At 34.8% G+C, this 21381-nt stretch overlaps 2 protein-coding genes across 4 annotated transcripts; both read left to right on the top strand.

Moving 5' to 3' along the window:
- Positions 1-11339: 11339 nt before the first annotated feature.
- LOC130746767 (probable protein phosphatase 2C 52) lies at positions 11340-15721 on the top strand. Of its 3 annotated transcripts, none has more exons than XM_057599492.1 (7): positions 11340-11506; positions 13169-13249; positions 13447-13681; positions 13945-14289; positions 14364-14481; positions 14578-14801; positions 15087-15721. In XM_057599492.1, the coding sequence occupies exons 3-7, from the start codon at positions 13667-13669 to the stop codon at positions 15552-15554; spliced, it is 1170 nt and encodes a 389-aa protein (XP_057455475.1). In that variant the 5' UTR covers positions 11340-11506; positions 13169-13249; positions 13447-13666; the 3' UTR covers positions 15555-15721. The 3 variants fall into 3 exon arrangements, with proteins under 3 accessions (XP_057455475.1, XP_057455472.1, XP_057455474.1); XM_057599491.1 differs by lacking the exon at positions 11340-11506 and adding an exon at positions 11698-12474; XM_057599489.1 differs by having other exon boundaries at positions 13169-13681.
- Positions 15722-16173: 452 nt separating this feature from the next.
- LOC130746768 (putative cell wall protein) lies at positions 16174-16866 on the top strand. The gene has a single exon (XM_057599493.1). It carries the CDS (start codon positions 16208-16210, stop codon positions 16595-16597), a length of 390 nt encoding a protein of 129 aa, XP_057455476.1. The 5' UTR covers positions 16174-16207; the 3' UTR covers positions 16598-16866.
- The last annotated feature ends 4515 nt before the right edge of the window (positions 16867-21381 follow it).

The following is a 21381-nucleotide window of genomic DNA, read 5'->3' as shown; positions in this document are numbered from 1 at the left end:
AATTGAATATTAAACACCATTAAGCCTATTAAAAATGAAATTGATGTCAATTAACCACCCACTACACAGCTAAGGAAAAACTACAAAGAAAATAAGAATGATCCAACTACCTATGCAAAATATATTGACAAAAAATTCCAATACATTATATGATAAATTTGTATTTATTAGTCTATTTAAAATTTAATTTATACTTGCCTTTTGGTTCCTTTCTTTAAAGTTAAAATCCACACTCTTGAGCTCTATATATAGATACAATAGTATGTGCATAAACATCAGAGCAAGAGCTAATATTTTGTCATGTCTAACTCTATAGGTTCATATTCTCTCATGTCTCACTTTGTCCCTCCCTTTGCATTTGCGATTCTGCACACTGAATCATGGGTAATCATCAATTTTGTTTCTCTATTATTTTACTCTCTCTTATATGTTTTCATTTTGGCTCTTATATACTTGACGCAGAACTATGGTAAGATTGATGAACATGTGGTGCAATACTTACAACTCCCAGATGATGGAGAGTTTCTCCTTACTGACCCATTGGATGTGACCAAAGATGTGGGCTTTACTGTGGTAGACAACAAGGCTTACCTAATTCTTGGATGGTGTGAACTTCGGCAATTCTACAATTTTACAGGTAATTGCTGGTTCCTCTTGAAACATGTGAACAACTATAACTTTCACTTTTCAATTTTGGATGCAACATTTGCTGAGGTGACATATCATGGTTGGCCTGTGAATGTGAAACAAGAGAATGTTGATATTATGAGTGAAATATTCCATTTGCCTAAACAACCAGCAATGCCGATGATCTACAAAAATCCAAGTGGTTTTGCTGTTGTGTTTTGGTTTAAAAATAAGAATCCTTCATGTGTGTTGACACTTTCAAAAAGCCAAGCTGTTGGAAGTTTTGTGGAGCAAATAAAAAATTTAGCTCTTGCCGAAATAGACACTTTACTGCAAAGCAACAACAGGTCATTAGCAGACTTCCCACAAATGCCTCAAATTGATAGATTTACTATATCAGCTACTCAAAATAGACCTATTATGGATGAATTGTGTTATGATAGACAAGCTTTAACCATAGAGCATGCAAATCTTTTGTCTAACATGACGTCAAAACAAAAAAAAAGTCTATCAAACAATCATGGATACAGTTACTCATGACAAAGGGGTTTGTTTTTCCTCAATGGTTATGGAGGGACCGGGAAAACTTACATTTGGAGAGCATTATCAACAACTATAAGATCCAAAGGAGAGATTGCTTTAGCGGTTGCATCAAGTGGAATTGCAGCTTTGCTCATTCCGGGCGGTCGGACAGCACACTCTAGGTTTTGTATTCCAATTAATGTTGATGAGAGCTCTACCTGCAACATTAAAACATATTTAACAAAAAACTTTAAAAATGAATATCCCCGTGCATCGCACGGGTAAAAAGTACTAGTTGAAAAATAAAAAGAGAAAATAGCAAGCCATAAGGTTACGTTCTATTTTTATCATGTTTTTAAGATGAAATATAATATGATATAAGACTTTTAGAATGGGCTTAATCCTCATATTAGTCCCTGTCTTTGTGTCGCTGTCTGTATCAGGTCCCTGACCGAAAAAAATTGTGGATTAAATCTCTCTCTTTTAAAAATGTATGGAGGCGAGTGATGAAATGGCATGATGACTGTGTTAATGAAGCTGACGTGGAATTAAAAAAAAATTTACCCATAAGGAAAATAAATTAATTTAAAAACCCAAAATTAATTAAAAAAATCTAATCCCGAATTAATTAAAAAACCCAAAATTAAGCAATTCATTTCCCAAAAAAACTCATAATATCCCAGAAATTCATCACCTCCTTCATCTTCTCGAAAAAAAAAAAAACTAATTTCCTAATTCATCCAGAACCCCCAAATTCATCTCCTCCTCCTTCATCTTCTTAATCTTCTTCTTCACCATCAACATCATCAAAGACCCATGAAAACGACACCACCACCACCTGAAACCCCCACCTTCTACCCCTCAAAACTTGCAACCAACCGCAACTGATTGTCTGTGAGAGAAAAAAGGAAAAAGTGAAAGGAAATGGCGAGTGGTGTTGGTTGGCGACTCTGCGGTGGTGGTGAATCGTCAGATCTGGGCAAGGAGCGGCGGAGGTAACTTATGGGTTTGGTTTTATGGAGGCAGATCGAAGCACTCAGAAAAGCGTCGTCTCTCGTTTCTCTTCCCTTCGCCTTCAGGTACCATCACACTTCCCTTCTTCTCTCTGCAGATTTCTTGATCAATTTGTGGTTGTGGCACAATTCTTAGGTTTTCCTTTTCATTTATGGATGAAGACAACTTGTAGTTTTGGGTTTTGATTTGGCATTCGAGATTGATCATCTGGCAGTGTGTGTGTTTGTTTGCATTTGTGTGGTTGAATTGTGCTCATTTTTGTGATTTGGATTTTTGGTGTTGAAGGAACATCGAAAGGCATGCGAACGGAGGGATCGACCTGGGTCCATCACAAGCCGTTGCGGCTTCTGTTGCTGCTGCTCCTCGTCAGCAAGCTTGATGAAGGAGGTTCATGGTGGCTGGGGTCCATCACAAGCTTCTACGGCTTCAGTGGTTGGCTTTGGATGTGGTGGAGGTTCATAGTGGCTGGGTTTGTTGAAGGTGAAGATGAAAGATTGATTTTTTGGATTGTTGTTGTTGATTCTAGGTTTGTTTTGGGTTTGGGAAATTTAATTATTTGGAGATGGTGATGAGATTAAGATGAAGGACATGGTGAAGATGAAGATGAAGATGATTTCTATGAAGATGAAGATGATTTGGGAGAATTGATTTTGTTGATTGATTTAGGATTATAATTGTTAATTAAATTAAAATTTATGATGTTGTGTTTTTATTTTTTTATTTTTTTTAATTCCACATAGGCTTCATTTACACAGTCACCATGTCATTTCATCACTCACCGGAGTTCGGAGCTCCGGCGAGAACTTGCTCCATACGTTTTTAAAAGAGAGGGATTTAATCCACAAATTTTTTCGGTCAGAGACCTGGTTCAGACGGCGACACAAAGACATGGACTAATATGAGGATTAAGCCTTTAGAATGTGACATTTTAGTTTCATGAAAAATGGTTTAATGAGATAGTACAGAATAAAACACTTTCTTAAAACTTTTAAATAGTTAAAAATACTTCTAATTTGTATTTGAATATTTTTGTGTCCAAATAGTAAAAACACTCATCATATTCGTAGGCAAATATAAATGAATTTCTAGTTTTTAAAAAAACCACTTAAAATAAAATTAAAAGTACAATTTTTCAAAGTGATAACTGAGCCAATTATTTGTCATTTAAATTAGAGATCATTAGTGTTTTAAAATCTGGCACGGTCATCAACTCGATCGAGGTACTGAGTCAATGAGTCACTGATCGGACCAGTGGGTCACTAGTTTGATTGTTTAACTCGGTGTATTTTGAAAAATTAATAATACTAACTAACACTAATTAATGAGTCCATACCCTATAATTAAAATCATTACCATCACACAAAACCTAATTAAACAACCATAAGAAATGTTTTACTACAATAAAATATTATAAAAAAACATAGGTCTTACGCTTTAATAAAAAAAAATACACAAATAACTTATTTTAAATAATTGTCAAATAGAATATATATTAAAATAAATGGCACAAAAAACTATTATCATGGGATTGTGGGTTTGGTTATTTTATCTAATAAATAATAGGTTTATTAGCACTTTTGGTCCCCTAGATTTCTAAAATGTGCAAATGGGGTCCCTCAACTATAAAAATAGCATTTCGCTACCTCCACGTTAGTCTCCGTCAACACTTTTGGTCTCCCACCAAATTTACGTCCAAAAACTAACGTTTTTGGCTGACGTGGAATCTTAATAAAATTTAAATTGTTAAAATTAATTTTAAAAAACAAAAACATCTTCTTCTTCATCTTCTCTTCTCATCTTCATCGTTCTCTCTCTCAAATTACAGCATCATCTTCTCCATTTCTTCAACAATCCCAACCCTATCAAAACCTTAACCCCAACCTCCCATCAAGAGAAAGAGATAATGTGAGGGGAGGGTTTGGCTGTTGTTGAGATGGAGATTTGGGACGCATTGGAGGTGCGAATGGACCCATAAACCCCTCTCTCTATTTCTGAATCGTTGCTTCCCTCTCTGTTTCTGAATTGCTACTCTCTCTCTTTCTCTCTCTCTCTCTCTCTCTCTCTCGATTTTTTGAATCTGGGTAAGGAAAGGATAGAGCCTGCGGTCGTGATTAGGGTTTGGTTATGTTTCATTTGAGAGGAAGGGTTAGTGAATGGTGGCTCTGGTGGTGATTTCAGGTGAGGTGAGGGTTTAAGATGGTGGTGGTTTATTAATTTGGTGGGGGACATAGATACAAATTATAGCATGTTGTGATTCAATAATGTAAAAGGAATTGTGCACCTGAAATGATTGAAGAATCTACGAGTCTACTAGAGAATGAAGCGGAAAGAACCAGAGGGGTGAAACTGCTCTCTGCACCTGGTAATACGTTCTTTGGATAAACTGTCTAATGGGGCAGCAGTTTATATATTACCAGTTGAGACCAGAGTCCCCTCATTAGGCAAAGTTAACTGACTTAACTCATCATAGGACAGTTAATAACAAAAGCCTAATCTACCATACATCATAATACATGTAAGTGAATTAAATTAATAATTCACATAATTGATATTAATGACCAAACAAAATATATCTTAATTAATTGATAATGTTAATCCACATAACAAAAGAGAGAGTTAATCATAAATAAATCTAACAGGCTCTGGTGGTGATTTCAGGTGAGGTGAGGGTTTAAGATGGTGGTGGTTTCTGGATCGGTGGTGACTTAGGGGTTGGTGAAGAGCAAGGGTTCAAAGGAGTATTAGTTCAGAGAGAAGAATCGAAAGTAGTGGAAATTCTTGAGAAGGGGATTTGTATAAAGGATTGAGTGTTCCATGCGTTTATTACGTTGTAATGTCTTTTTTTTTCCCTGTTAATGATTCATGGAATCAAGTCTCTAAATTAGTGACAATACAGTATATAATTCGTTCCATGGAATCAAGCTTCTCTATACACACCTTATGAATTATCTTTTTCTGTTCCATGTGCTTATTTTGGATATATATAATTTGTGCTTTATTTCCACAATCTGAAAAAAAAAATCCTTATTTTCTGGGGGTTAAGATGATGAAGATCATAAGTTTTTTGGGTTTGATTTGTTTAAGTTGGGTTGGAGAAGATGATGTTACTGGGTAATAGGTAGTGGTGAAGAAGAGGAATCATGTGCAGCTCACATGGGTGAGTCTTATTAGGTCTTCTCTCTCCTAATGTCATGCCACCTCAATTAAAAAAACACCACATCAGCCAAAAACGTCAGTTTTTGGACGGAAATTTGGTGGGGGACCAAAAGTGTTGACGAAGACTAACGTGGAGGTAGCGAAATGCTATTTTTATAGTTGAGGGACCTCGTTTGCACATTTTAGAAACCTGGGGGGATCAAAAGTGCTAATAAACCTAAATAATATTGATTTATAGTGATATTGAGTTAGTACTGATTATTTAATTTGTTTAGTTATATATTTAATAGATCGTAAATACCTAACAAAGCACGTGCATAGCCTAGTGGTAGCGTTTCTTGTTTCTTAGGATAAGATGTAGGGAAGAGGTTCGAATCCATGTGTGGACCGTTTTCAACTTTTTTTTTCCCGAAATAAATGGTTGCTGGAAAAAAAACTTGTGATTTGTTGGGTTGACCGGGCCGAGCGAGTCACCGGTTTAACCATCGAGTTGACTGAGCCGAACCGATTCTCACTGGTTCAACTGCATAACAGATCTGTAGTGTGGCTCAAACCGGTCAAGTGACCGAGTCCCAGTTCAACCGGTCGGATCGACCGGTTCGAGCCGAGTTTTAAAATTATGAAGAGGAGTTTATGTACGCTGCCACTCAACTGCTACAAGGAAGAGGAAGCTCGCTCGTAGTTGAAGCGTTGGCGTTTAGATGGGCTATTAGTGAGGCTTTGAAGCTTGAGCTTGAATCTCTTGTGATTGAATCTAATTCAGTGGTTGTTATTACATGCTTCTTGGGAACTATGAGTAATGCACTATTGGAGCCTATTTTGCATGATTGTAGGCTTATGGCCATTCAATTTGTCAGTTTTAGTGTCACTGATGTTAAGAGGGAAGGGAATAAGGTGGCTCATATTTTAGCGTCTAAGGCTTCGAAATTTTCGAATGCTTGTAGGTGGTAAGAGTTTCCAATTTGTATTCACTCAACACTTTTGCAATGACGGATGCATTTTATAAGACTTGGGGGCACGAAAATTTTACAAAAACTTATGTAATGAACCAATGATCTATTATGTTAGTAAGTTATTTACTATTTTGTTGTTCCTACATATTGAGAATGCCCGCACGACTCCACACAATCAAACTCCAAAAACAAACTCACATATACAATTGTGGGGGGGGCAAAGCTAAGTTTTTGTTTGTAATGATATGAACAATAGTGTTATTACACTAATGTGGGGGAAAGCTTATTTTATTAATAAAACATTACAATTCCTATAATTTTATGTTATTATTTATGATTTGTGAGATAGGAGTGAATTGAATTTTATCACTCAAAATAATTATATAGCTTTTAATCCCAAATTTTTGTATCAAGTTTGGGAACGTGTGTGGCAAAGATTGGGACTATCCCTACTAGAGCTGTCAATATGGGTTCCAACTCGCGGGCCAGCTCGACGGATTGGTTAAATGAGCCGGGTTGGGTTGGTTAAATTCCAGCTCGAAAAGAACTTGGGTTAGTGCAACCCGGCTCGTTTAACCCGCGGGTTAGACGGGCCAACCCGCGGGTCAAGCGAGCCAACCCGTCGGGTTAGAGTTATTTTTAATTAAAAAAATTATTTTATTTCTCTTTAATTCCAGGTTTGTTTTATGGATTAATTTTAGATAGAAAAATTGAAATTTTCATTTCTTTTAATTTGAGTCAATTTTTTATGTTTTATTTATTATTATTATATTATTTATCTCATTTTAAATGTGATAGAAAAATTTTTTTCTTAAATCCTGTAAACAAAATTCTTTTTCTTTATTTCAAATGGGGATAAAAATAATTGCGTTGATAAACCTCTTTTTATGAGTTGATACCAATTTCTATAAGTATTTTTTTGAAATTATTTTTTATAGCATTTTAAACATTTTCTAATCCAATTTCTCAAATTTTTATATTTATTTCACTCAACCCGTGAGCCAGCCCGCCAACCCGCGAGCTCGTTGCGGGTCGGGTTGGGTTCATATTTTCCTGGCTCGTTAAGATCCCGGGTTGATATAACCCAACCCGTTTTGAACCCAACCCATACGGGTTGACCCATATGGGTTGGGCTGGCCCGTATTGACAGCTCTAATCCCTACTTTTTAGCTTTGGTTATGGTATATATTTAACAAATTTATTATTTTCTATCCATCTTATGTGTCACCCAGCTCTTACCGTGAAAAAATATGTTGATACTAAAATTATGTTGCACAACAATAAAAACTTTAAGAAGTTGTTTCTACCAAATTAAAGTGATGGTTATATATTATCTTTTCAGTGCGACAAATTAAAAATCGCTTTTCTTACTTTTTTTTTTTTTTATTGAATCCACCATCCTTGGGATTCTAATAAGTATAATTTTATAGAGTTTAATTTTGATGCACCGACGGTGTAAAGTTTTTTTACACCGTCAACCAATCAGATTTTAAGGATGTGACATGTCAATTAAAGAAATTAAATAAAAAGAGAGATTTTCTCACATCCTTAAAATCTGATTAGTTGACGGTCGGTGCATGAAACTTTTTCTCAATTTTATATAGGTGGGATTTGACAAGTATGGCATAATACATCATCTATTTATCTTGTTATAACTGTGCATGATATGACTTTATTATTTGGTTGACTTTCCCATTTGGTTAAAAGCAAATTAGAAAATTTATTATGACTCTTTTTTTTGTGTTTCATTGAAGTTAAAGGCATTGTTAGTGGGCTACGGATTAGAGTACCAACGAGATAAGGACTGTGATTAGGCAAAGCCACACTCAAGCTATTTATTTTACATTAAAAAAAATCCACTCGGGGAGTCCACAGTCCACACTCTTCTACACGGATTATCTCACATATTCCAGTCCCTAATAGGTCCCCCTATTCCTTTCCTTTTTCACACTAAATAACTTTTTTTCACACTTTGAAGTCAATTTTAAGTTTTTTAACTATGTGCTCATTTCAAACAAGAGTTTGAGAAGAGAGAAAATGAGCATAGAAAAATAAACAAATAAAATTTTATATGTTATTCAGTATAACATAAATAGAGAAGAGAGAGTTGTGTGAGCTCTCTCTTTTCACTTGGTTGAGTAGAAAAATGATAAAGAGAGTTTATTTTTCATTAAAAAATCTTTTTATGTCCATTACCTTACATTGTGTAAAGAAGGGTTAACACACAGAATAGTGATAATGGACAATTATAGAGAAGGGTATAAAGTTTTCTTACTATCTCTTTGCAAAAAGGGGAGAGTCAAAAAAATGTATATGAGCCCACATATTATTCCAATCTATCTATTTTGTGGCATAATTAAATAAGATGGGTTATCTCTATCTTCGGTAACTCTCGCTTCCTTTTCTCTCCTCTCTAAAATAGTTATAGTAAACAATATTTATGTGTTCGTTAATATGAAAGATGATTGTTGAAATAAACATAGAACTGCAATCTATGGGTCACATAACTCAGCCTAGTCCATCGACCCGACCCATATCTCTTAGACTCACATATCATTAGACTTTTCTAGGTCTAGGGATGAGTTCAAGTTTAGAAACTGGACCCAATTAGTAATATTTATGGTCAGACGAAAGTTAAGTTTAACATGTCTCAACCCGTCCCATAAACACCCCTTACCCACTTGCTTCAAAATATACCTTTGTGTATTTTCATTAATAATCAAGTTTCTAGTGAATAAAATTTGTATTTTTTTTCTCTACTTTTGTATTTTGTTATGTAAAACTTCAATTCTTTAAATTTTTTTTTTCTTTCCATAATTCATTAATAGGATTGAAAATTAGTTTTTTGCAAAATAATAAATATTTATAATACTTTATTGTGATTTGAAATAGATAATTAATTTGTCATTCGGGCCAACTCGGACCCGCCCTTTTATGGGTCGGTCTATGTTAAACATACACCTCATCGGGTTTCATTGGGCTTAGGGACGGATATCCGAGTATAGAAACTGACTCAATTAATATTTAGGGTTGGGTGAAACTCTAGTTAGATTCGTCTCAACCCATTCCTGAACACCTTTATTGCGATTTCCGACTACCAATCAACACATGCAAATTATGGTCGTTTTTTAAACTATATAAAAATTAACATTTTTTTTGCACGGTTAGAGAAAGTTACACCAACTGCCACAAAATTACATATTTATTAAGACCTGTTAAACATTTTTTTCCAAAACATGTTCTCTTGGGTTGGGAATGCGACACACACACACACACACACACACACACATATATATATATATATATATATATATATATATTAATGTTCAACGCAAAAATCTATTATGTAATAGAGTTTTGTCTAAATGATCTTAGGAAAAGTTTGAGTTAAATCACTATGATTCTAGATAAACCAATGATATTTAAGATGAGTGAAACTACTAGACTACTTATTTTAAATATTATTAGTTCACTTAGGCCTATGCTAATTTGACTCAATTATTTTAAGACCATTTAGACAACTCCTGTGTATTTAAATAGGTTAAAGGTCACTAATAAAACAATGTTATTAATTTAATTTTAAATAGACTGAAATCTTAAATATTTAAAAATTATTTTGAGCATATAATATTTTCCATATTACAACAATAACCTTAATAAAAAATTATCATTATCCATATTTAGTTAAATAGATTTATATGTTCATTTTAAAATGCTTCTGAGATTACTCAAATTATAGTCACCTTTGTTAAATAAGATTTTTTTGGTACATGGAAAATTGTTAAATAAGATTAAAAACATACTTATATATATATAGATATATATTTTTTTGTTAATTGGTTCCTATAAATGGTCCAACATTGATTTCAATCATTTCTTCTCAAACTCCACATATTCTTCACCTCAACTTGTAAATAGGATCACTTTCAGGTGCATATCTAAAAAAGATTTCGCAGGTTTACGACCCCCTTAAAAATTTAAATTCTTCGTCAACCCATATACTAATATACTTCCTCCGTTCTTATTTATCTGTCCAGGAAGAGAATGTTCACACAAATTATGGAAAGTAATTAATTGTGTTGATTTTCATAAAAATATTATTTATTTTCCTATATTATCCTTTAGAATGTATTTTATCTTTCTTCATTTATTGCTTATGTAAGGGCATTTCTTGGAAAAACATCATTTAATACTCTCTTGAAACTCTAAGTGAACAGTTATATAGGAAGAAAAAAAATTCTTCAAAGTGAACAGTTAATAAGGAACGGAGGGAGTATGTATTTTATAAAGTTTTTTTGGCCCGATCTCTTCAAAAACTCTGTGGATTCTTTCTTTTTCATTTCGACCCCTCCAATGATAAAATTTGGAATACGCTCTCCAATGATAAGATTCTACTTACACGAAGAAGGCTAACTAATTTTCCTTTTTTTTATAAACAAAGAAAAAATTATAACATCAATTTAAGTTTAACTTAAAATATGGATTCAAATGCATTAAATAAATCGTTATCCTTTATGTACCAAAAAAAATAGGGTTTGGATCCTCTCTCTCCATCCATGTTCCCTCCATCCTCTCTCCATCTAAATCTGAGCCATTGATTTTGAAATTTAAAGGCTTGGATCAATTTAAGAAGAGAGAGAAAAAATGAATTGTATTTAAAGGCTTGGATCAATTTAAGAAGAGAGAGAAAACATGAATTAATCCTCACCTTTAAAATTTAAAATCGATGGCTCAGATTTTGGATGGAGAGGGGATGGAGAGAAGTTGGATGGAGAGGATCCAAATGAATTGTATTTAAAGGCTTGAAGTTTAGTTTCTATTGACCCACCGTCAACCAATTAGATTTTAAATATATGAGAAAATCTATTTTTTTCATTTAATTTCATTAATTGACGCGATACATCTTACGATTTAACTGGTTGACGGTGTAAAAAACTTTACACTCTGAATCCATCATCATTTTTCTCAAAATAATAATTATCCTATCAATTTTTAAAAATTCTTAATTAATGATTACATTAATTTCAGACAAGTATATAAAACACATTTGTTTCTGTCTCTGCTGTCTACTCTGCTTTTGCAATTAATAGCTTCACGCCATTTTCCACTCCTCCAACAACACCACACTACTCTGTTCTTATTAACTCCCTCTTTTCTTTCTTTCACTGTTCTCTATCTTCCTGTTCCCAATTCCCTGCTCTGATCCTCAAATTCTATTCTACATCATTAGAAAGGTGATCAACACACTCTTACCATTTCCATCTTTACCTTGTCTTTTCCACTTTTGAAGCGTTGAGTTACTGTTTTCTTTTAGATTGTCCATGCTTAATTGTACTGTATTATAGCAACACACTGCCCTTCTTCAAACACCAGGTTGGTATGGATCAAAACCACCAAGGCAGAAAGATCTGCATGTTTGAGTCTCTCTGCCTTCACATACTCTGTTAAAAACCCAGATAATTCAAGAGTTTTTTGTTATTTTTTTTGTTATGTGCTATTCTGTTTTGATTTTCATGCTATGATTGTTTGTCTTCTGAATTTTTCTTTCTATTTTCTGATTGTATATATGGGTTCTTTTACTTGGAGATTCTGGCAAGTTTGCATTCTTTTGGCATCACATTTTCTACCAAAAAATTAGTTTTCTGATTATATTTCTTAGCTTTTTATTATTGGGTTGATTTGGTCCTTAGTTCTGTTGTTCACTCATTCGTTGGTCTATTATTGTGACTTTTTGTTCTTTTCTTTTGGTGGTCATGAATCATGATAATTACGTGATACTTACTTGATTGATCTCCAATGCTCTTTGTCTGGTCTTGCTGTGGTTGACAACAAGATCATATCATCATATTCATACCTTTCTTTCGTCCTTTTCTGCTTTTGCCTTTTTCACTTTACCTCTTTGACTCTTGTATTTCTCTGCTAGAGTTTGTACCGATTTTCCTGCTTTTATTCTTCTCTCTCTTTCAGAACCCTCTAGTTACCAAGTTTCTTCTCTACCTCTACTTGGTTGCAGAGACAAAAGCAGTAAAAGGCTTTGTAAATGCTAAATTGTTTTGCTCAAGGCTATTTGTAACATGTTTGGATCAACTTCTTTTTCACCAGAATCAATTCTGAAACACAGAAGCTACCCATAATTGATTCTGAGTTAGAATTGATTGTGAAAGGGCTTCCATAGATGCATTACTCCCATTCGGTTATTCAGGTAGATTCATACTATTACTACTTTTATCCTTGTATTTTCTCCACTCTAACAATTTTCAATCTGATGTTCCTTCTAAGTTCTAAGGCTTCAGACCAAAAATGTTTTTTTATTATAATTATAATTTCAATCTCTATTCCTCTTCCTACTCCTAGTTTTTTTTGGAAGGCCATCTTCTACTCCTAGTGGTGAAGCTAGAGAGAAGCTTTTCAGATGCTGGTGTGAGTAAACTTGAATACAATATCAAAAGTGTGTTCTATTGTGTATCTGGAGATTCCATGGCTATGATATCTGTTTGATTTTTTACTCAATGAGATCTATATTCTGTGAAAAGAAAAATAGATAAATATTGGTCAACGCTTTAGCAAATTGATGAGGGGACATGGGACACAAAGTCCCGTGTGTTCTCTCTGTCTTTGTTTTCTTCAAATATTTATTGCATACTTTCCAGATTCAATTATTTCAAACTCTGCATTTCGATGCTGTCAATGTGAAACCTGATGAAGGACAAGTGATCCGACAGGATTCTAGTATATTCTATTATTCACAATTCATATGATTGGTTTTTTATATTCTTATAACTTGGTCTTTTTATTTTTGTGTAATTGTTTTTAGTTTTTACATGCAACTATGGCTTGATTCTTTTAGACTATACGTGATATGTTACTAATAAATTCATGTGTCCTTTTCTGCTCAGCTGGTTTTGTTGTCAATTCATATACCTTCCGGCAAATTGTGCATTTGACTAGTTCTACGGGTCCCAGTTTTCAACAGTAAGGTGTGTAAATTGTCTGATACTTCTATAGAATCTTCAGAGTCAGGATTGTTTACTCAGTTCACTATACTTGAAAGATCAGAATTTCATGTGAGATCTATAGTTGAAAAGAAAGGGTTGAAGGATATTGACATGATTTCCATCTGAAGTCTTCCTCCTTCCGGAACTGATCAAATGGGGTGTTGTGTCTCAACAAGCAGTCGAAGTGCTTGCAGTAGCAGGAGCGATGGAGAAGCGGCCTCTCCGTCCTGTCTAGAAATCGGATTCTGCGGTCAAAAGAGTGCAAGGAGAACATCCTCAGATCTTGTTGGATCTCTGAACAAGTTATCATCCTTACCAAACAGAATTTTCGCTAATGGAAAGAGCAGGTCTTCTTGCATATTTACGCAGCAGGGTCGTAAGGGTGTTAATCAAGATGCCATGATTGTATGGGAAGTAAGTATGCTTTTGTTATAATTTATAAACCTATGGTTGATGGTGTTAGTTCTAACTGAATGAAGATAGATTTTAGAAACTGAAAGACTAGTTCGGACCTTTATTTCAGTATGTTAGAATGTAATTCTGTTAGCATTCTGTTGTGATTAGTTTTCTGTTAAGAGTTAGTGAGTTAGTTTCATAACTGTCTGCTTCCTTTGTAACAGTTAATCGAGTTAGTTTCAATTGTATATAAGCATCTCAAATGTAATCATTTACTGTAGGACTTCATGTCAGAAGATGTGACCTTTTGTGGTGTCTTTGATGGCCATGGTCCACAAGGTCACCTTGTCGCGCACAAAGTCCGGGATGCATTGCCAGTAAAACTGCTTTCATATTTAAATTCCTATGAGTCAAGGGGGAATGCTTCAGGTAAAGCTTCTATTAAGGGGGAAATAAAGCCTGAAACTGAAGAATCTGAGAAGGATTTCTGTGGTGAGGATACACTGAGTGCTATGTGGAGAGAAGCTTTCATGAAGGCATATAAGGCTATGGACAAAGAGCTGAAGTCTCATCCAAATTTGGATTGCTTTTGTAGTGGGAGCACATCTGTAACTATAGTGAAGCAGGTAACTCAAAGAGAAGCATCTATCTATCCTCTTTTGCTTTCTTCTACACATTTCTTACTTTCTTCACTTTCCAGGGTTCAAGTTTGTTCATGGGGAGTATTGGAGATTCGCGAGCAGTCATGGGAACCAAGGACAGCAATGACTTGATGGTGGCAATTCAGCTTACTGTTGATTTGAAGCCTGATTTGCCAAGTGTGTCATCTGCCACCATCATTCATATTTTCTGTGTTGAATTTTTGTTTTTCACTTGATGTTAACTTATTTAAATTTGGATGTATATTCTTATAGGAGAAGCAGAAAGAATTAAACGGTGCAAGGGCAGGGTATTTGCAATGCAAGATGAGCCAGAAGTTCCAAGGGTGTGGTTACCTTTTGATGATGCACCTGGATTAGCCATGGCTAGAGCATTTGGAGATTTTTGCTTGAAGGAGTATGGTGTGATATCTATACCTGAGTTTTCTCATCGGCTGCTCACGGACAGAGATCAGTTCATTGTTCTTGCCTCTGATGGGGTAAGAATTTTCAATCTTGTACCTATTTTTTATTTGTCCTAGCATGTTTGGATCAACTAATTGTTTCTCACAATCAATTCCAGCACGAAAAAAGTTACGCATAAAAGCTTCTCCTTAGAATTGATTCTGACTTTATAATCAATTATAACAGAATTTCCAAGCATGCACTTAGAATTTCTGTTTAGTTTTACGCTAATTAACTTGACGCTTCAATCCACCTTTCCAGAAGTTTAATGTTAGCACTGAAAACTAACCTTCTCTTGATGCTTGGAGTGACAAGTGCAGGTGTGGGATGTTTTGAGCAATGAAGAGGTGGTTAAGATAGTATCTTCAGCACCAACTCGATCAGCAGCAGCAAGAGTTCTGGTTGATTCTGCTGCTAGAGAGTGGAGACTTAAATATCCTACTTCAAAAATGGATGATTGTGCTGTTGTGTGTCTATTTTTGGATGGCAAAATGGACTCAGAATTCGAGTGCGATGAGCAGTGCTTTTCTTCTGCAACCATCCAGGGCAATCCTTCGGGTAACCCAGCTGAGTCAGATGAAGGTCAAAAGTCTGAGCCATCTCTGCAAAGGAACAACACTGTGAGATCCTCAGAAGATGAGACCAGCGGAGGACGAGGAGTAGGTGTTGTTGCTGAAGACGGAACATCATCAGCTGAAGATCAAAACTGGTCAGGTCTAGAGGGTGTTACCCGAGTAAACTCACTGGTTCAACTTCCTAGGTTTTCTGAGGAAAGGCCTAACTCTTGAGTTTTGTTTGTTCATCTGGAATGCTTTATTGTAATACCTGTTGCATCACAATGGATTCAACAAGGGAAATCTTTCTTTGATGGTTAATTACTTGAACTAAACGATGCATTTCTTGTATTTCTAATTTTAATTTAAATATGATCTAGTAAGACAATGAAATATGATTAGATGTGTGTAGAAGATTTGTTATACCCCAAATATAACGTATTAGCGGATTGAAATCAACTACACCAGTTTTACAGTTTTTGATAGATAAAATGATTCATATCTAAAACATGAGATAGGATCAAGATTGAAGCTAGAAGTAAATCCAAGTTTTCTTCACATAATGTTACAAAACAGTGTGAAGGCTTCATTTATTGGCCGCTCTGACATTGGTGAGAATATCTTCCACAAATAGCAGGTAATAAAAGTGAGGCAAAGTAACACTAGCCATTTTAACGAATGAAGTGTCCTGCAGTTCAATGAGCCACAAAATCAACTACCACAAGAAGCTCCCATGCATACGAGTCATTGCCAGTGGCATTTGCACAAGAAACACTTAACTCACCGCAACAGTCAGTAAAACCTGTTTAACTATAAAATGCAACCAGTCCCTTCAACCTTCAACACAAGCATAACACATCTCAACAGAAGTCTCATCTCATCACATTATGGCTTACAAAGCTTCCTATTTCCTAGCACTTTTTCTGATCTCAAACATCCTTGTTGCCACTACATTTCAAGCAGCTGCAGGACGCAAAATTATTCCGAAGAACTCAAACACCCAGGATAAGAAAGAGCCTGAGTGGTTTTTCAATTTTGATGGTGGTGTGTTTGTTCCTGGCATTGGGCAAGTAGGATTTCCTCCTGTGTTTGATCTTACACCTCAAAATCCATACCCTGGTGGCAGTGAAGGACCAGGAGCAGGAGCAGGATCAGGAGTACCAGGTGGTCACACTTATGTTCCAGGTGGTGACGACACTTTTGTCCCGAATCCTGGTTATGAGGTTCCAAATCCTGGCAGTGTTGGTGGTGGAGTTCTTGCTGCAGTTCACCCATGAATGCATGGCTGCTAATTAGGCTTAGTTTCCCAGCCTGTTATGCTTTTGAAATTGCATTACCTATCTTTTTTTCCTTTTGTACCCATAAAATAAGTGTTCACTGTACACTATCTGCTATTTGGTGTCGAAAGCCCTTCTGGTCTTTCCTTGTTTAAGTTGAATTAAGTATGCTGTAAGCTCAATTAGTAGCATTCCCCATTGTCCTCAAAGTAGTTGTTGGTGGTATTTGTTGGTCCTTAATCATATATCACATAATTCTTCAATTTCAATAGCTAGTACCACTTTAAAATTATGAATATTGGCTCATTCTAATAAATTTTCCAGTGGCAATGTTGCAGAGAATTTGTTGAATTAAGGTTTATGGTTCACCACTACCCCAAAAGTCAATTTATGAATAAGGTTTTCAACACCATAAATATTATGTTTACCTGCACAAAGAATGAATCGAAAAGGGAAAATCATCGCATCTACATTAAGTGCATGTTTGAAAATCTTTCTAAAATTGATTCTAAAGGCAAAATCAATTTTGGATAGAAGTTTCTGGGTGTAAAAATTGATTCTGAAGAGAAGCTGGTCCAAACATGCATAAAATTCAAAAAATGCCAATCATGGGGTAGAGATTCCATTCCAGTAATACAGACTTACAGAGAAGGGAACACTTGAATTCCACAGCTCAAGTCATTAAATTAACTTTCCTCAATTCATATGAACAAATCCATTTATTTTCCTCAACTTCTTAGATCATAATGAGTGATAGAAATGTCTCACATAAATGCAAAGTTGGTGTGCCATCAATGTACAAGCAACCTCACCAAACTACTACAAGTCTATCACATGCATATATAGTAGCTTCGGGGCTCCATCTCTTCTAACCACCCCAACCCAGCTACCAGAAACAAAAAGTAGAAAAAGAAAAAAAAAAACAGTCTACAATCCCAAGTCCCCTCTCATAAAAGCCATTTCTTCTTGAGTTATGAAACAGTTGACAGAGAAAAAGAAAACTTGCTCTGCTATCACTATAAGTTTTTAGGCTCTGCACTGTATTTTAATCTTGATTTTAGCTGTCATCCTTCTTTATCATAGTGCATGTTTGGAAAACCAATGTGAGTCAAAATCACGGCGGACATAAGCAACTTCTCTGAGCTTTTGTGGCTGTCCACTGTGACTTTGTCCTCACCATAATTTTCCGCCGTATATCAAAACATGCACATTATCAAGCAAAAAAGGTAATTAAAGTGGAAAAAGGTATATGCTAAGCAAAAGATCAAATGTAACAAACAAGAGGATCTGAAAAAAGTTTCTCAGCAGAGAAAGTTTATATATGTAAATATTACAAATTACAAATATACAACATAGGATCTCACAAAAAATGACAGTTGCCAGTTATTATTACATTCAAGCTTGGAACTAGCTTTGTCAACATGAGTATCCTGCCAAAAGAAACAGATGTGAAGAAAAATCAAATTTAATGAAATGCTAGGGTGAAATTGAAGCTATTGGGGTAAGGGTGACATGAATTGAATTGTTTATACCTAGTTCAGAACACAAAAGTGGGTTCTGTGTGATATGAGGAATCAATTGCTGAGAAACTTGAAAATGATGTAGGAGAGGAATCCCAGGAAGATCGTGAGGAAGAGGTAATCAACGAAGACGAAGAATCTGGTGGAGCCGTGATTCCTCTTAGTCGTCATTTTGGTGACGGGCTCGTCCAGTTCTTCGATCTTCGCCATTGCACAGGAAAATGGAGGGTTTCTTCGATCTCCACCCCCGAACCGTTGCGATTGCAGAGACAAAGAGAGCAACAGCTACGCTCACGGGCGCCACAGAAAATGCAAAAGACCAAAATAACCCAACACTTGGACTTTGGTTTACAAGTTAGAACTCATTTTAGGCAATTATTAAGACCCCTCAAATGCTATTTGCACCCCTTAAACAATTTCTTACTAACATTAAAAAAAAAACAATTTCTTACTAAAATACCCTTTAAATACTTTAGAAATTGCCTTTGGCTTATTAGCACTTTTGGTCCCCCACGTTTCAAAAATGTACAAACAGAGTCCCCAAAGTTTAAAAATAGATAATGGTACCCCAAACGTTAATCTTTGTTAGCAGTTTTGATCCCCATGCAATTTTCCGTCAAAAAACTAAGGCTTTGTTTGGTTGGGTGGAAAGAAAGGGGAGGGAAAGAAAACACGGAAATCGATGCATGAATTTAGACTAAAGGGTTAGTCTAAATTCATGCATCGATTTCCGTGTTTTCTTTCCCTCCCCTTTCTTTCCACCCAACCAAACAAAGCATAACGGTTTCGGGGACCAAAAGTGCAATTGAACCCAAAAGTTAATTTAAAAAATAGAAAAAATTAAAAGCCCAGAAAATCCTTGATCTTCATCTTCTTCTCTATCATCTTCATCATCTATCTTCAAACCTAAAACTGAAATTGACACAAAACCTATTTCCTCAACCACCACTCCTCCTCCTACTTCCTCACCCACCACCACCTGAAACCCACAAAATAAAGAACAAACCCAGAAAAATAATTTTTCCCAAACCTCATCAACCCAAATACAAGTAGAGAAACAAAATTACAAAACAAGAGGTTCAACCCAAACTGGGTAGTACTAGATTCATCTTTTTTTTTAGTAAACAACAATTAAAGTGAAACATTACAAGTCCATTTACAACCAATGACCAATTAGATACTCAAATCCACGACATCTTGAACTGCACAACTCAAAATTTTCCAAAATCTCTACCTGGTCATGTGTGAGAGTGGTTACGGTGGTTGAGTGGGTTATGAGTTTAATTGTTGTTTTCTATTTTTTGAGTGTATGTGATATGAGGATAAAGATGAAGGAGATGAAGATGTTTGTGGGATGAAAAGGAGGATGAAGATGATTTTGATTTTTAATTTTTTGGATTTTTTACTTTAATGATAGAGAATGGTGAAGATGATGGAAGATGAAGAGGGAGATGATGAATATTCTGGCTTTTCAATTTTTTAATTAATTTTTTTGGCTCAATTACATATTTGCCCTCAGAACCGTTAGTTTTTTGACGGAAAATTGCTCGGGGACCAAAACTGCTAACGGAGATTAACGTCGGGGTACTATTATGCTATTTTTAAACTTTGGGGACTCTGTTTGCACATTTTTGAAACGTGGGGGGCCAAAAGTGCTAATAAGTCATTGCCTTTCTACCTAAAATCGAACGATGATTAGAGTTTGTTTGATTTTCACAATAACAAAAACAGATGATGATATTTGTAACATTCCACATTTTACTATTTAGATTAGAAAATTTTTTACACTAGTAAAATTAATAAGTATATACATATATAAATATATATATATATATATAAAAACTAGAAACAAAGTTATACGTAGGGATTATAAGAGGCATATGAGGATGTATCATGTGAGAAAGGTATTCTTATGTGAGAACATGAGAATAAATCATGACCGTTAGATCTAATCATGAACGGTCCAGATTAAAACATTAAGTCATGTGAGTTTTTAAGAAAGTCACATGACTTTTTTAAGTGATCATGTGAGCATTAAATTGTTTTAATCTGGACCGTTCATGACATGATCTAACGGTCATGATTTATTCTCATTTTCTCACATAAGAACATCTTTCTCATATAATACATCCCCGGGATTATAAATATATATATATATATATATATATATATATATATATATATATGAATAGTTTATTAGTTTCTTTTTGAGCACATGATTATTGTGCTCAATCTTGGCCATCCAAGTGGCCATTTTGATGGCCAAATCATGGCCCTTCATTCTTAGAATTTTCTACAAGATTCTAGAAATTAATCTTGACCATCCAAGTGTGCCCTTTGTTGGCTTCATCTTGATATCCATCCCATAATGCAATCCTAGCCCTCCAAGTGTGCCACATGAAGATTAAATCATAGCCATCCATTCCTAGGGACCTCAAGTATAAATAGCTCATCCCTCTTCACTTCTCCACACCACACACACTTCAATCCACTCTTCTTCTCAAACACACACACCTTCACTAGTCTTCATACTCTTAATAAAGTGTTAGCAAATTCACTTGTAGTGAAGCACCAAGGAGAGGAGGCTTCAAGGGGATATCCAAGTCACGCCCAAGATTTTTGAGAGGTAAGGGGGATAGATTTCAAGTAGTTAATAAGAATGTGAGTAATAATAATAACTTACATATATAAGAAGAAATTTAATTGTAGTTACTAGTAGAATTTAAAAGATTTCGACATTATTATACATACTTGATGATTAGTTTTTTCATATAAGTAAGTTAAAATTCGAATTCAGTATATTAGACTACAAAACTATGTCCGTAGGTGATCATAATTTTCAACATATATATATATATATATATATATTACGAACTAAGAATTTAATAAAAAAAAGAAAAATAAATAAATTAGACTATATATAAAGGAAAATCTTTAAGATCCTAAAACACTATCATTTCGTAATTGGAGTGAAATGGATTGGTAAATGCAAAATGCAAAAATGCATTAGTAAGCACGGTCAAAAATTAATACTAAATGCCATTTATATGTGGTTAATTTTTAGTCATGTTTTATACGTATTTTGAAGTAATAAGAATGTCTAAAATTGAGCATGCATCATTGAATGTGTTTATTGGTAAGGAAGCTTATTTGATATTAGTGGGTTCCGATGTTAAATTCCGGAACGATATTATTATTTGATATTTGGAATGATATAAGTTGATGATGTGTTCCGATGCTAAATTCCGGAACGAGATTGTTCTT

Source organism: Lotus japonicus, chromosome 3, assembly GCF_012489685.1.
Source record: "Lotus japonicus ecotype B-129 chromosome 3, LjGifu_v1.2".
Lineage (NCBI taxonomy): Eukaryota > Viridiplantae > Streptophyta > Magnoliopsida > Fabales > Fabaceae > Lotus > Lotus japonicus.
This window is presented reverse-complemented; position numbering and strand designations above follow the sequence as displayed.

What these genes read in the sequence shown, in the direction of transcription:
- LOC130746767 (XM_057599489.1), top strand. Translation starts at nt 13,421, where the DNA reads ATGGGGTGTTGTGTCTCAACAAGCAGTCGAAGTGCTTGCAGTAGCAGG. An exon ending in TTTGAAGCCTGATTTGCCAA is followed by an intron (nt 14,482 to 14,577) that starts GTGTGTCATCTG and finishes ATATTCTTATAG; the next exon opens with GAGAAGCAGAAAGAATTAAA. An exon ending in TTGTTCTTGCCTCTGATGGG is followed by an intron (nt 14,802 to 15,086) that starts GTAAGAATTTTC and finishes TGACAAGTGCAG; the next exon opens with GTGTGGGATGTTTTGAGCAA.
- LOC130746768 (XM_057599493.1), top strand. Translation starts at nt 16,208, where the DNA reads ATGGCTTACAAAGCTTCCTATTTCCTAGCACTTTTTCTGATCTCAAAC.